General features: G+C 39.6%; 1 protein-coding gene across 1 annotated transcript; it reads left to right on the top strand.

The window, feature by feature from the left end:
- The first annotated feature begins 16335 nt into the window (after positions 1-16335).
- On the top strand, positions 16336-16728 carry LOC125869885 (uncharacterized). Its single transcript, XM_049550290.1, has one exon. It carries the CDS (start codon positions 16336-16338, stop codon positions 16726-16728), a length of 393 nt encoding a protein of 130 aa, XP_049406247.1.
- The last annotated feature ends 502 nt before the right edge of the window (positions 16729-17230 follow it).

Below are 17230 nucleotides of genomic sequence, written 5' to 3'. Positions count from 1 at the left end.
TTATTGATTATTTTTGTGTAGTTGTATTTTAGGACAACTAATTTTCTTTTGTGGGTGGGGTGAGGTATTTCCATACCTACCTCTTGTGATTCTATTTTGCTTGTGACTATTGGAGTTTTTGTTGATCTATACATGTGTTTTCATCTTAATCTTGTGGATTCTTAAGCTTGTGGCCCCTAGTTCTTAATGGAAATGGTTTTGAACCTATTTTTAAAATTTGTGCAACCTCTATTTTGTGTGATTGTGGTTGTTCTTGTGTGAATTTGACTATCGGCTATGATCAATACCGATGACTTGAATAGTGCTCTTAATTGAACGAAATGAATGTGCAGCTACGATGAGGTCAATGATGTTGCATAGACAATGTGTGAACTTTTAGCATCTCATTGTGACTAGCCGATTATCGAATGAGTCTCTTGTGATGAACATCGCACACTAGCTAGAAAGTGTGGAGTCTTGTTTGATATTGATGTCAATAACTTGTGTGATGAGATTACTTTGAACATTGTGTGATGACACCTAGAATTTTCTCCATTGGTCCGATTTAAGTGATGCAAGCACTTGAAATTATCTTAGGCAACAATTTTGATGAGTGAAATAATTTGACAATATACCTCTTATGTGGCTAACCTTGTGAGATGTGTGAACCTTTCTTGAACCCTCTTGAGCCTTATCCTTTTCTTGGAGGAAACTTGAACAATTGTGATCCCTCTTTATCCATTCACCCATAACTTTCATGAAGTGTGGTTTGTTTGAATAGCCAACTTAGTCCAAAAGCCTAAGTTGGGGGTGTGGTAAAAAGAGAAGGAAAATTAAGAAGTGTGAGAAATCCCCCCTTGAGCAATGGTTTTGAAAAATATGGAACCCCTCCATGTAAAAAAGAAGAGAAAAGAAGAAAGCAAAAGAAAAAGAAATTAAATAAATAAATAAATAAATTGTGAAATAAAGTAGTGGAAGTTGCAAAAGAAATGGGGTATCCGGTAGTTTATTTGAAGTTGAATAATGGGGTGGATTATGAGCATGAGCAGAATGTTAAAGAAAAGGAAGAAAGTGATGTTCAGACCACACTTCATGAAGGTAGAAGCCACTAAGACTAAATGATCATACCTTTACACTCAGCCCCGTTACAAACCTTGAAAAGACCTTTGTGATCTTGAGTGAGCTGAAACGAATGTTGATTGGAAAATTAGGGCAAGCCTTTGGGTGAAGTAATGCATATGTTCATCTTTGTGAGTGTGAGAGTCGAATGTGATTCTGGAACTATAAATTGTTGAAGAACTTTGTGTGAATAGGGAATAATCTTTGTTGTAAGAGCATTTGATGAGCTTGAACTAGCATTTGAAGCAAGTATTGTGAACTTGAGCATCTTTGATAATGGTGAGTCACAATTTGAATCTTTGAGTGCACAATTGTTCATTGCATGAGTAAGTTGAACCTTGTTGTGTGCATTCATGTTAGGTCTTATGCATCACTATTTGAGACATCCTTTTTGAACTATTGATCTTGATTCTTACTTGAGGACAAGCAAAAGTTTAAGTTGGGAGTGTTGATGAGTCCGAGATTTGGACTCATTTGGGGCTTTGTTTATATAGATTTAGTGTCCTCAAATGCTTAATTTGTGCCATAAACTGATGTTAAAGCCTTGATTTTTAGGTATATGAATTGAGGAGCAAAGAAAGGACTATAACAGGCAAAAAGGAACAAAACAAACTAAAGAAGTAAAGAAAGGCGAGCCTGATGATCGTCAATAGCACTTAGCGAATCGTTGAGTGGAAATTTTGACCGCCTAAAGTTCCAATGTGCATGCCCTAAAAGAAGAAACCAAGTCGGCGAAAGAAAATGGGAAGTCGGCGAATCGCTGAGCAATTCCGCGATGCAAAGAGAGATTGCCCAAAGTTACAGGGCACGAGGATGCAAGGAGCCAAGGCAAAAAAGGCGATAGAAGAGAGCACTGGGTGGTTCAGTGAAACAAACTTTTCTTGCCTAATGGCCCTTCGTGGCTTATTTTTGCGACTATAAATTAGATTTTGAACAATTAATTTAAAGAGCTTAATTAGTCAAGAACACTTTTCTCTTAAGTTTTTCACAGTTTCTCAGTAGACTTGAAGATTTCAGAGATTCAATTCGGAGATTTTGCAAGTTGGTTTCGACTTTTCTGTAAATTGGAGCATTGTAAAGACTAAATTACTCTTACCCAGTTAATGGCTAATCTGTTCAGTAACCGTTTTTACTTTTTTATGATTTTGGCAAAATCCCCAATTCCTGGGGTGTGATCATGTGATTATGGGTTGAATTAGTTTATGGGTATTGTTAATGACTACTTTAAATGCTGTAGTGAAGTGGGTTTAATCATTAATTGTGGTTTAATTTATGAATTGTAGTTACCAATGCAGTTCTAATTTGGTATCCTTGACTTGCTCGAGAGAGAGGTTTTAGAACTACGATTATTGATTAATGATTTGTATGTATTGGGTTAATGGGTTCAGCTCTAGAGAGTGAATCCTAAACCCAATCCTACCCATCTAGCTCGAGAAAGTGGATGAATTAAGGCGTGGGCTGCTCTTCATTGCTATGCTTGTTGATGTTCGAAAGACATCACCTGATTTGGGATAGTTGTTCAAGAAAAATCTATCTCCCTTATAGTCTATCCTACCCACTGATTTTTAGCTATTTACTAGTAGTTTCAATCACCCATATATCAAAACTTCCCTATAATCCATCACATCCCAAAAACTCCTCTCCTTATTCTTATTTCAAATTGTTTGTGACTGCATTGTAGTTGATAATTGCAAACCAAAACCCTCCATTCTGACATTCGTGTTAACCCTTTTGACTTGTTTCATGTATTTTTCGATAATTTCTATTCTTATATCTAGTTAGATCACATTCATACTTCTTAATTGAATTTGGACATGTACCGCTCCCTGTGGAATTTGACTCCAACTCAACTATTGGGTTATATATTGCTTAATGACAGTCTACACTTAGAATTGGATGAAGTGTATTTGATAGACGTTACAAAATCTTAAATTATCAAAATGGAGCCGCTGCCGGGGAGTGGTGTTGTTTGAAATTCTCTTATTGAAGTTGAATTATGATCTTTTTAGTTATAGTTGAATCTACTTTTTTTAATTTTTGGTTTTGTGTTGCTTATGTTCAACAGAAGAAGAGAGGAGTGTTAACGGAAGTAATGGTAGCCAAGTGGGCAAGTAAGACGACATTAGGAACCTCAATGACGTCAATGACCCACTCCAAGTGGGTGGTGTTAGTGTTATTCATTTACCTCCGACTGAAGGAAATGTTGTTTTTCACATCACAAGCACAATGCTTCAGCTCCTACAATTGAAAGGATTATTTGGGGGGCTGGCTCATGAGGATCTCCATGAGAATATCAGGAATTTTGTGGAAGTCTGTCGACCGTTCTCATTTAAGAACATATCACAGGATTCGGTCTGTCTCAGGTTGTTTTCGTTCTCTTTGATGGGAGAAGCTACTAAATGGTTGGTTGGGTTACCGAGGGACTGTATCACCTCTTGGGAAGAGCTAACCACAACATTTTAAGTGTGATTCTTTCCCCCATCGAAGATGATGACCTAAGGGATAACATCCAAGGTTTCATTTGCTTGGAAGGTGAACCAATCCATGAGACATGGTTGAGGTTTAAGAAGCTGGTTCTTCATTGTCCAACTCATGGAATACCTAATAATGTGCTACTACAATGTTTCTAAAGGAGCCTCGATTCGGTAAACAAAGGAGTAGCTGATCAACTCTGACATGGTGATATAATGCAACAGCCATATGCAGTGGCATCCCAACTCCTTGATTGCATGACCAAGATTAACAGGGTATGGTACCCTCTTGAAGACCAAGTCTTTCCTCTCATTTTCAAAATGACAAAAGAGCATATCAAAAAACATCAAGAGAGAGACCAAAACATGGCCAAAATGATGACCCAACTGAATATCTTGGTTAAAAATGTCATGGGTGCTGGTGCAAAGAGTGTTAATGTTGTGGGTGTTGGTGGAGTAAACCCCTATGAAACAAGGTTAGAAGCGCTTTACAATGTGAAAGTGAACTTCCTAGCAATTCAAAGAGGAGATTATCGTGCAAACTACCCAAGACCGAGTGGAAATCAAGGATGGAATAGAGATGAGGGCTAGAGAGACCGTGATAGAGATTGGCGTGATCGTAATGCCACTTGGAAGGAAAGAGAGGGGTAGAAGGATAGGTATGTTCCTACCTATAACGTCAAAAGCCCAAGAAGTCTAAAGGTAGCCGGACAGAAAATATGCTCTCACGCTTTCTCAAAAAAGTTGAAGAATACAACAATGTTTTGAAAGAGATGAAAGAGGATGTCTCAACTCTCAATCAGATGGTGACCTCTCACTTAGTCTCTATTAAGCAGTTGGAGACCCAAATGGGTCAATTTCTTCACATTTGAATCCAAGACAACAAGGGGGGTTGCCTAGTAACAGAATGGAAAACCCTAAAAATGAAGCTTGAATGGGTACTTTTGTCGTGCCACGACGTTAACTAAGGCACTTCTTGTGAGGCAACCAAGTTTTTAATGCTTTAGGTTTTGATTTAGAATAACGGGTGGTTATTTTGAAGATTGAAAAGTGAAGTGTTTTTGCAAATAGGCAGTTTGGTGAACCAATAGTCCAGTCGGCGACTAGTCGAAGAGGTCGGCGAGCCCGACTTGGACCACCGTTGGATCCACCAAGCCTGAAGTGGAAGTCTGTAAAACTCAGCGGGTTAATTTCCTAATCGGTGACTTGCCGAACAGGTCGGCGAGCCCAATTTTGTTCGCCGTTTGAACCCCTAAATTCCTTGGAGGTCCTGTAAAACTCGGCGAGGTAAAGTACCACTCGGCGGATCGTCGAGTGGTTCGGCGTGGATGGCTTACTTACAGAAGGTGACGCGAATTGAAAGATTTTAAAGGCCCAATGATTCAAAATTTCAAAATCTTTCATATTCTCTCATTTCTAATCCCGTGAACTCTCACCCGAACTTTAAATCTTTCTTATTTTGCTATTTTATTCTCATTTTGTGTGTGATCTCATGCTTGAAATTGGAATAATTTGTCGCCTAGGTTTTCAATTTATTAATTTGGCATACAGGTTGGTTTTTCGAACCCCTTACTTCCGTTTCGTGGTTTAACTCAAATGCAATAGGTAAATATATGATGAATTGTTTTGGGTAATTGTTTAATTGTGTTTTATGTGTCAGATTGCCCATAATGTGTTTGAACTTGTGACTATATGCTTAAATCGATGATTTCACATGTTTTATGCGTTAAAATGATTCTAAATTGTTGCGTTTGCGGTTATGTTGTATTGGGTCTAGTTAGATGAAGTCTGAGTAACTCCAAATTGTGCCACATGACGTAATTTTCCCAATGATGGAGCGTTTGACATCATTCTTAAGAGCAAAAGTCGTCAAATGGCCAATTTTTGCAAAATCGGGGGAAGTCTCAATACCTTGAGGGCATGGGTCATATGGGTCTTGTACTAATTGCATGGTGTGTGTGCTTGATTTTGAATTTGGGGGCTGCGAACTTGATTTTTGGAAATGGAGTTAAAAATTGGCACGTTGGGCCATTTGGCGAGCTGCGTTGAGCTCATCGAATGGTTCGGTGGTTTGCCAAAGTCCTCCTTTGATCGCCCGTAATTTCATCTTTTGGCTCTGTAAGTTTCGACGGGAAGCTTGAGTTCACTCGGCGACTCGCCAAAAGGTTTCTTACATCGCCTTTTCTGTTCCCTAATCCTTAAAATACACTGTAATATTCGTCAGGCTAGTTTAAGCTCGCCGATTGGTGTCGGGGATTCGCTGAAGGACCCTGAACATCGCTGACATTCCTTCATTCTTGAAATTTTCCGAGCTGGTCCTTTCGACAAGCCCGATTTGACTTGCCTAAGCGACTGGTTCGGTGATTCTTTCTACAACTTGATTTCTGCAATTTTCTTGAACAATTTTTAACACTTTTCGATATGTTTTGCAGATATGGCTATAATCAATTTGGGTGAGAGTGGTATGCCACCCTGAAAAAGGGCACGGGGTATTGTGATTAATAAGGAAGTGTAATGACCCTAAAGGTCATTTTTGGAAATTTTCATAAAATGACCGTTTTACCCCTCCCGATAATTGCCCCGAGTCCTAATTGTTATATTTTCGAAGTTGGTTTGAAGGAAAAATTGATGAAAAGTTGAGTTTTTGGAAAGTTTAGTTTTCAAGAGTTAATGTTTGGTTAAAAGTGCTACTTCGAGTCATTTGGAGTTTCGAGACTCGAATCGGATTTCCGTCGATTCAGCGGTTTTAGAATGTCGAAACGGGTCTATGAGAATTTACGAAGTCGAATTGGGAGTTAAAACGAAGATTTGAGGTCCTAAATTGCTAAAATTGTGAAATTTTGATCAAGAGTTGACTTTGGTCAACAAACAAGGTTTCGTTGCTCGAAATGGAATTCCGAGGGCACTGTTGGATTCAGGGGGTGATTCTAAGTCTAGAATGAGTCTTGGTTGAATTTTTAGAGGCCCCGAGTGCGTTTCGAGTTTTTGAGCATAAAGTTAGTTTCTTGACGCCTTATCGGATACCGGGTCAAGGAGACCTCGAATTCAAATTCCGACGATTTCATTGAGTCCGAAATGTCATTTTCAAGCTAGTAGCATATTTGGTTTGTGTTCGGGAAGTGCCAAATGAGTTTTGGGTGAGCTTTTAAGCTTCTTGGATGCTTTGACACTATTTCAGCAAATTGTGGCAACTAAAGGGTTCATTATTAGTTTTAAAGGTCGAAAAATTATTCCGAAGGTTCTGAAATTTTGAGCATGAATTATAGGACTTATCTGCAATTTTTGGTGCATTTTCGCTAACCCGAGATTGGACTTTTATCGCAAATAAGAAATAAATATTTACTGAGTAGAAATGATATTTGACTAGGCAAACGAGCATGAAATTGAGCTCCGATTGAACGAGTAGGTCCGTATCATTATTTAAGACATTTACAAAAGGAATCGGGTCATTTCACTATCGTATGAGGAAATTACGGCCTTTTTAGTGAAAGATTAACTGCTGTTTTTCTGGTGCATAACAGCCATGTACTGTTATAAAAATCTCAGACTGTGTTCATTTGGTATTTTGAGCATATCGGGAGTTCTAGAGATAGGAATGGAGTGATTCTTATGGGTTCTTCTTGAATTAATATGAGGGTTAGTATTCAATCTTCAATTCGACATTTTTCTCATAATTTCTTTATCTGGTTTTTTTCCCTATCCGTAAATCTCTTGGGAAAAATTGGGGTTTTATCGATTTGGACTCCCTTTTTGATGAAAAAGGTATATTTACGATCCTTATGTTATGGGTAAACTGATTTTAACATAAAATTATTGATTCATCGATTATTTTAATCATATTAACCGCGTACAATTTGGACTTTCCCGGTAAAGTTAAAGTTTGATAAATCGAGAATTTCAAGGTCGATCTTAACTCCGTTTTTGATGAAATTTCATATTTGAACTTATCTAAGCATGGGTAAGATGTTTTTTCAAGAGATATTTCATTTTCGTGTCGGGGTTTCGGATCCGAATATTTTAGGCTTCTTCAAAAACGTAGATTTTCCTTCAAATTGAGTTTGTGAATTGATTTCAACTCCGTTTTCAAATTGGTTTTTACCATTAGCTTCCAAATACTTTAAGGATCATTTTACATCAAAAATTTCCAGATTTGGGTATCGTTTTCTGGTATGAGACTTTTGGACCGTTTTACTCTTTTTCTCTAAATTTCATGATTTTGGTGTCATTGGACTCGAATTGTGATTGTGATTAATTGTTTGAATAGATTATCGTGATCCAGATTATACTCAGAAAGGAAAGGCTCAAGTCAAGTAACTTTTGGAGTTCGTTTTAAGGCAAGTGGATTCCAAACTTTGTAAAACTCTTAGACTACGCATGACTACTTTCCTAATTGTGTTGGGGAGTAATGGGGATTGAGGATGGGTTTTATTTGTTGGTTGAAATTGTTGTAAATGAAAGATGGGGAATAAAACGAGCTAAATGTGTTATATGTGACCTGAATTTGTTGAATAAGTCATGTGATAACTGATATTGAGGGGATAGAAGAGCATGAGTAGGCTATGATTGATATAGACATTGTGATTGAGACAGGTGATGTGTAATGCTATGATGTGGTCGTGATATGGTTGTGATTGAGACAGGTGATGTGTAATACTATGATATGGTTGTGATTGAGACAGGTCATGTGTAATACTATGATGTGGTCGTGATATGGTTGTGATTTAGACAGATGATGTGTAATACTATGATGTGATCGTGATATGATTGTGATTGATGACATATCCATATTCATTATTCATCCCATGTGTGAACTATCTGTTGCATGAGTTCTGAGACATTGATATGAGGATGGATGGATATGAGACACAGTTGAGACTAGCTCTGGCTAGAGATATATGAGATGGACTAGCTCCGGCTAGCGATTTGGATGCCGATAGGATCCGGTTCCGGCGGTGATACATGGTCCATGTGTGGCCCCCATGGGTTCTGATTTGAGTATTCAGTGCGGACTGATTACGTCAACAGATGTGTATCATAGGACAGACATGCATCACGACTACATGACATCATTATTGCATTTTGCATCGCATTTGCCTTATCTTTGTCTGTGATGTGTGGATTGTATCGGTTTACCCTTCTTATGTGGAATTTGATCTACTTGCTCTTATCTGTTGATCTGAGGTTGATGAGAATATAATTTTGGTTCTAGCTGTTGAATATNTTAGTATAGGTTGGTTGGTTTGCTGCTAGATTGAAGTTTCGGTGGTTCGGTTGGTTTGAAAGGAGTTGTTTATAGCTGGTAGTTTTGCTTAGTTTCGAGTTACTTGCGAGTACCTGTGGTTTTCGGTAGTCACCCTTGCTTCTACACAATTGTGTAGGTTGACAACTCTCTCAGATTTGGCTTAGTATTTTCTTTAGCAGATTGTGCTTCGGGACATACTCAAGAGGTAGCGGGTCATTCTAGACGTGCCCTTGAGTTATCTTTACTTTCAATTTTCTTCTATTCGAGAACTATACTCTGAGACTTGTATATTTTTATTTGAATTCTGTATTTAGAGGTTTGTACATGTGACAACCAAATTCTGGGTAGTGTTGAGTCTTAATTAAAGTCTTCCGCTTATTTATTATCTTTTATTCTCGTATTTCTACTTCTCTATCGTTGTGGTTGAGTTAGGCTGACGTGTTCGGTGGAAAATGGACACGTGCCATCACATCCGGATTTGGGGTGTGACAAAATGGAATCAGAGCCCCAGGTTCACAGGTCTCACGTGTACAAGCCAAATCTAAGTAGCGTCTCGAGGATCAGTACGGAAACGTCTGTACTTATCTTCGAGAGGCTATGGTGACTTTTATGAAAGATCTTTATTACTTGATTCTCTATCGTGCGTCCTTGGTCCTATCTAATTCTTATCACTTCACTCTGTTCTCTCTCTCATTGTAATGACTTGTGGTTGGTCCTGCGTGGGTGCGAGTTTAGGTTTCATCGCGTGATTTTAGTGTTAGATCTGGTTTTGATACGGAGGTGATAGGCTTGTGGAAAGGAAGTGTGATCAGACATGGAATTCTCTTCAACACGAGTGAGTAAGGTTGTGGCCAAGGGATGTGTTTTGAGTTTATGGTATTGGAAGATGAACATTTATTAAGAGACTTCAGGAACGTCTTAGTTCTCCGGTCATTTATTCAACAACGAGAATAGTACTTGTGTGACTTATACGACGGAGTTGGCTAGACAATGAAGAATGGTGTAAGTAAGAGAATGACTATGTTGAGAGTGCTGCGACTTTGGAAACTACAGTTTGTGAAGTTTGTCATAAGGGAATAGATTGCATAGTATATTATGATGATGAAGTTGCACCAACCAAAATCAGAAGTTCTACGGTGGTTTTATAGTGTGGGTGTATATCATTACAGGGTCATTGTACGACGACTACGACGGTACCCGTGTTATCTTGTAAGGGTTATGGGCTATGTTGTTTCTGCCATCGATCAGGCTTACGAAATTGTGCATATCATTTTCGGCCGGAGACTGAAGTGCTTTGGTAATGTTTTGCAACTATTTAATGAGTGTAAATGAACAGGTTGTTTGAGTACGACCTTCTCAATGGATCTGATGTCTTCTAGTGGTGGATTTAGCGGTTGTTCATGATGTGGTACTAGTGATATATGGAAGCGGAGAAATCTGAGTTGTCAGCTGTTTCATCTAATCGGATCAGAAGGTTGATGTTGCATTCTCGATTGAGAAATCAAGTGGTTTCTACTATGAACACTTGAGTTAAACATTAATTATAAGGAAAGTTATAGTGGTGGATCGAGTGAATCGATCCTATCTTGTTTCTAGGACAAGGTACGACCCTTGGGTGGTCATGATTATATTGGGAACTAATGACTTCATGATGAGTCAAAAGAAATGGGCAACAATATGCCATGGATGAAGAAAGTTTTAACAAGTATACTCGTGTAAAGGCAATTAAGGATTTTAGCGAGAAGGTACAATTAAAAAGGAATCGGGTTGGTTTTATCAAGATGTGGGTTGGCAAGGTAAGAGATGATTGGTTGTATCAACTTTTTAGCCATTGGAAGGACTTTTGCATGGTTTGAGTTGTAGCAGTTAAATACTTGTGATTGTAGAAGAGTTCGATGAAGTTTCATTTGAGAAGTTTGACTTAAGGTAAAAGGTAATATGCGGTGGATGTTTGGCCAAGAAACTATAATGATAAATGATTTACGGGAGAACAAGAGTCTTGCGCAATAGATATTAGTTAAGAGATGTGAAGGAATAAGACATCACGCGTAGATCATTAGTTTGAAGTTGGGGATTGTGTAAATTTCTGCTTTTATGTTAGATATGACAATGCAAGGTGGATTGGTTCAGCACAAATGTATGATGTGCTATCAGCTACTTTCTGAACACTTGGTATTGGTATTGGTGGTAAACGTTGATGTATGAGGAATTCTGCAGTTTTTGAATTGGTTTGAATTGTTCAGCTTATGGTAGATGGCTTACGAGTGTCCAACCGGAAGGACTTATAGCTCTACATGGTTATTGAGGATTTTGAACTGGGTTGATAACTCTATTTATGGAATTATCCAGACTGTTGTAACGCGTTACATAGATCCTTGATGGTAAATAGAGGTTGTGTGCTCATAGTATACGGAATTATTGGAGTAACCAAGAACTGCTTCAAGTTTCGGCATGAGATATATGATGGTTTGAATAATAGTTGAAGCTGGGTAAGTAAAGGATCGCGTGTAATCGATATTGGTCGTGATTCAATAGTTCTATCTCAATGAAAAGGTACTATGACATTTAGAACTTGGATTATTAGCGATTGGGTGAGACCCATATCGATCGTGGAATGCTTTAATAGAAGAAGGAAGGACCATAATTCAAAATTTTGGAAGCAACAATGTGTTTCTAAGAATGACTGGATACTAGTGGCCGTTTGAGGGTAAAGTAACTGGCCGGTGTGACTATGATGTTCTGGTAGTATTGATATTGTTGGCCTTAATGGATTATTGTAAAGAGTATGAGAAAATGGATAAATTGAGTATGTCTATGATTGTTATGAGGCCGGACTAGCTGATTGTGAAGTCAGACGAATGGGAAGGTGTGTTATGGACATCGTGGAAGGGATATCTTGGGTTGTTCAATTTCGGTTTTGTATATTCTTATGTGACCACCTACCTCATTTCAGACATGGTTTTGGATTATGTTTCTCTATCTATGTTCAGACGTGTTTTTACTTTTGTGGGTGGATGCCTAGTGGTGAATCGGATGGACCTATTCATGCTCTCTTGGCAGAATAGAATACTTGTGTGGGTGGGCCAATTCATAGATAGTGGGTTCGATGTGGTATTGGGGTGGTGAAAGGTTTTTGGAAGTTCTACAAGTGTCATCTTGCTTTTGGAAACGTATAGAGAGGCTACCGTATGTGGCTACAGTTTTTGGCTATTGTGGTATTTATCTTGCCCCTATATGCATGGTTCAGCTAGGTGTGGTTCGATACTTAGGTGGCCCGTGGGCCTAGTTCTTCCGTTGCTGGAATTGTCTACAATTACGGATCCTACTTCAGTGTTTTGGTGGCATCCTTAGAGGTTTTATATGCTTGGATGGGTCGATCATCAGTTGGATACTTGATCATTTCTATCTGTAGGTTAGATAAGCGTGATTATTCCAAGATGGGTGCTCGATGGATATGCATCAGATTAGTATGACTCAGACTTGTGGAAATGTGGTAATGAGAATGGATTTTTTTCTAGAGTCGGTGATGGTTCGTGTGTTGTGAGAGCTTGGTGACTGATTTAGGTTCATCCTTGATTTTTCTGTGGTTATTGATTCCAAAATTTCTCTCGTGGTTACATGATTAGGGGTTTATCATGGTAAATATGTTGTGGTTGTGTGATCTTAGATTCAGATTCAGTCTATGAGTTAGTCGGTGGTTTGAAATAACCCTTTGAGGGTTAAGTTGTCAAGATTGATTTGGGAATCCTTATATGGATTTTTGGGATAAGGTTTAAGAATGGGTTCGTTTGGAGTAGTAATTATTGAGTTCGGAAATTTCACCTCGGGGTTGATAGCGTAGAGTATTTTTGCCTTCTTCTACTTTATGTTCGAGGATGAACATGATTTTTAGTGGTGAATAACGTAATGACCCTAAAGGTCATTTTTGGAAATTTTCATAAAATGACCGTTTTACCCCTCCCGATAATTGCCCCGAGTCCTAATTGTTATATTTTCGAAGTTGGTTTGAAGGAAAAATTGATGAAAAGTTGAGTTTTTGGAAAGTTGAGTTTTTAAGAGTTAAAGTTTGGTTAAAAGTGCTACTTCGAGTCATTTGGAGTTTCGAGACTCAAATCGGATTTCCGTCGATTCCAGCAGTTTTAGAATGTCGAAACGGGTCTATGAGAATTTACGAAGTCGAATTTGGAGTTAAAACGAAGATTTGAGGTCCTAAATTGCTAAAGTTGTGAAATTTTGATCAAGAGTTGACTTTGGTCAACAAACGAGGTTTCGTTGCTCGAAATGGAATTCCGAGGGCACCGTTGGATTCAGGGGGTGATTCTAACTCTAGAATGAGTCTTGATTGAATATTTAGAGGCCCCGAGTGCGTTTCGAGTTTTTGAGCCTAAAGTTAGTTTCTTGACGCCTTATCGGATACCGGGTCAAGGAGACCTCGAATTCAAATTTCGACGATTTCATTGAGTCCAAAATGTCATTTTCAAGCTAGTAGCATATTTGGTTTGTGTTCAGGAAGTGCCAAATGAGTTCTGGGTGAGCTTCTTGGATGCTTTGACACTATTTCAGCAAATTGTGGCAACTAAAGGGTTCATTATTAGTTTTACAGGTCGAAAAATTATTCCGAAGGTTTTGAAATTTTGAGCATGAATTATACGACTTATCTACAAATTTTGGTGTCATTGGACTCGAATTGTGATTGTGATTAATTTTTTGAATAGATTATCGTGATCCGGATTATACTCGGAAAGGAAAGGCTCAAGTCAAGTAACTTTTGGAGTTCGTTTTAAGGCAAGTGGCTTCCAAACTTTGTAAAACTCTTAGACTACGTATGAATACTTTCCTAATTGTGTTGGGGAGTAATGGGAATTGAGGATGGGTTTTATTTGTTCATTAAAATTATTGTAAATGAAAGATGGGGAATAAAACGAGCTAAATGTGTTATATGTGACCTGAATTTGTTGAATAAGTCATGTGATAACTGATATTGAGGGGATAGAAGAGCATGAGTAGGCTATGATTGATACAGTTATTCTGATTGAGACAGGTGATGTGTAATACTATGATGTGGTCGTGATATGGTTGTGATTGAGACAGATGATGTGTAATATTAGGATGTGATTGTGATATGCTTGTGATTGAGACAGGTGATATGTAATACTATGATGTGGTTGTGATTGAGACAGGTGATGTGTCATACTATTATGTGGTCGTGATATGGTTGTGATTGAGACAGATGATGTGTAATATTATGATGTGATTGTGATATGATTGTGATTGATGACATGTGCATATTCATTATTCATCCCATGTGTGAACTATCTGTTGCATGAGTTCTGAGACATTGATATGAAGATGGATGGATATGAGACATAGTTGAGACTAGCTCCGGCTAGCGATTTAGATGCCGATCGGATCCGGTTCCGACGGTGATACATGGTCCATGTGTGGCCCCCATGGGTTCTGATTTGAGTATTCAGCGCAGACTGATTACGTCAACAGATGTGTATCGTATGATAGACATGCATCATGACTACATGACATCATTATTGCATTTTGCATCGCATTTGCCTTATCTTTGTCTGTGATGTGTGGATTGTATCGGTTTACCCTTCTTATGTGGAATTTGATCTACTTGCTCTTATTTGTTGATCTGAGGTTGATGAGAATATATTGTTGGTTCTGGCTGTTGAATATGATCTGTTTAGTATAGGTTGGTTGGTTTGCTGCTAGATTGAAGTTTCGGTGGTTCGGTTGGGTTTGGAAGGAATTGTTTGTAGTTGCTAGTTTTGCTTAGTTTAGAGTTACTTGCGAGTACCTGTGGTTTTCGGTACTCACCCTTGCTTCTACACAATTGTGTAGGTTGACAGCTCTCTCAGATTCGGCTTAGTATTTTCTTTAGCGGATTGAGCTTCGGGACATACTCGAGAGGTAGCGGTTCATTCCAGACGTGCCCTTGAGTTATCTTTACTTTCAGTTTTGTTCTATTCGAGAACTATACTCTGAGACTTGTATATTTTTATTTGAATTCTGTATTTAGAGGTTTGTACATGTGACAACCAAATTCTGGGTAGTGTTGAGTCTTAATTAAAATCCTCCGCTTATTTATTATCTTTTATTCTCGTATTTCTACCTCTCTATCGTTGTGGTTGGGTTAGGCTGACGTGTCCGGTGGGAAATGGACATGTGCCATCACATCTGAATTTGGGATGTGACAGGAAGCAACTGCTTCCACCACAAAGAGCAAGAAAGCACCTTCGATGGGAGGGAAAGGCAAGGGCAAGGCGCCCGTAGTTGAAAGACCGGAGCACAACTCCGGTAGTGATGGGGAGTCCTTTGATTATCAAGCTTCATTATCTAAGCCTGAGTAGGATCATTTACTATAGACCCAGCGAGCAGAGATTCGACAAAAGCTCAGCAAGACCCGTCTAGGATTCCGGATCCGACCCCTCCTACTGCATATTCAATGCCAACTCTGGCACAAACGGTGGTTCCAGCACCACCAATACAGGGTCCTTCTCCCTGGTTGCTCAACCGGTAAAGGTCGATGATTTGAGGACCATTCTAGAAGAAAAGAGGTTGTCCACAGATGGTGTTGTGGACAGGTACCCAAATTTGTAGGACAATCTCCAGTTCCATAGGTTCGAGATCTTCACAGGCCACGTGGACCTTACATTCGTACATGGGTCCAGGAGTTTTATACGACTTACAGTGACCTGGTACCAAAGGGAAAGAAGCAGGCCACTGCCTTTAGACCGATAGAGTCTATGATGGTCCGATGGAGGATGGTGAGATGCGGCAGTGATGATATCAATGTTGTGTTTGATTAGGCTGTAGGTTTTGAGCACGAGTACCAGAGGATGACTACTTTAGAGACTCTCGATGACCTGAAGGGCTTGCTAGCTCCCTTCATTTCTCAGACCACCCTGAGGTGGATTGAGGCCGGAGCACCTATCGAGAAAAAGGATCTGAACATAGCAGGCCGGTACTAGTTTTGATTCATCACCCAAAGGCGGCCTGTCTCGGATCTCTCATAGCCTGGAAGATTCTGAACATGGGGTTGATTATAAAGTAGGAGATGGCCATGAGGTCCAAACAGCACCAGACGTCTTTCCATGTCCAGTACTCATTACACAGTTATACCATCGGGCTAGAGTTCCTCGTGACGAGAAAAGGGATGTTGAGATTACACCCACATCCTCCACCGACATCTAGTGCATAGAGGCCTAGTACACACGGGATGAGGCGTATAGAAGGATAGCAGCTCCGGCGAATCAATCCCTAGAGGTTGATATTCATTCTTTACCTGCAGAGGAAGCCTTGCGTACTCCGGCCCTTGGGCCTTCAGGTACATCTACTTCCACTCCTTCCCAGGCCCCGAGTTTTTCTATTGCGTCCCTGCCTCCTAGAGCTGCTGCTGGTACCACTACGATTAGGACTCCGATTACTCAGGCTATGCTCCTCAAGATGGGGAACCTAGCCCATTCTGCAGATGTGCAGGCTTCCCGGATAGAGGCCGAGGTGCCCTGAATGATTGAAAGAGATATTACCGATGTGTTGACTCTTCTCAAGGCTTCCATTGATGGCCTCTCAGCGAGAGTTGACGTTTGTGAGAGAGAGCACGGTGTTTCAACTGAGGTTATAGCTTTGAAAGTCAATGTTTCTGAGCTGAGGAAGGAAGTTAACCAGCTTAAGTCCACAGACTTCACTCCTCTATTTGGGACAGTGGAGATCCACAATGATCTGAGTGCTGAGATTCCAGCTTGTGTTGAGGTACCTCTGGCTACCACCAAAGATGATATTATGCAGGATGTTGTTGCTGCTGAGTATGAGGCTGAGACCAATGAGGAGCATCTTGCGGAGCGAGATGCGGCTATTTATGAGGGTATGGCCAACTTAGAGGGTGCCATGTTCGAGACATGACGATAGGCCTCCTTGAGAGTGCCACTATGCCAGGCCCAATGGAGCCACAACTGATGCTACACCGGGCACTGATGCCCATACTCAGAGTGTTACCCCAGGCATTGATACCCCGACAGACGGAGTGACTGAGTAGACAAGATCATTGTTTTCTCTCCATCTCTGTTGTTTTTATTGATTATTTTTGTGCAGTAGCATTTGAGGACAACTAATTTTCTTTTGTGGGTAGGGTGAGGTATTTCCATACCTACCCCTTTTGACTTGTTTCATGTCTTTTTCGATAATTTCTATTTCTATATCTAGTTAGATCACATTCGTACTTCTTAATTGAATTTGAACATGTACTGCTCCATGTAGGATTCGACCTCAACTCAATTGTTGGGTTATATATTGCTTAATGACCGTCTACAGTTAGAATTCGATGAAGTGTATTTGATAGACGTTACACAATCTCAAATTATCATGGTTGTCATAGCTTGAGGTCGTGGAAGCAGTCGAGGAAGAC

This window comes from Solanum stenotomum, chromosome 7 (assembly GCF_019186545.1).
Source record: "Solanum stenotomum isolate F172 chromosome 7, ASM1918654v1, whole genome shotgun sequence".
NCBI lineage: Eukaryota > Viridiplantae > Streptophyta > Magnoliopsida > Solanales > Solanaceae > Solanum > Solanum stenotomum.
Note: the sequence above shows the minus strand (reverse complement) of the source record. Positions and strands in the feature narration are given on the sequence as shown.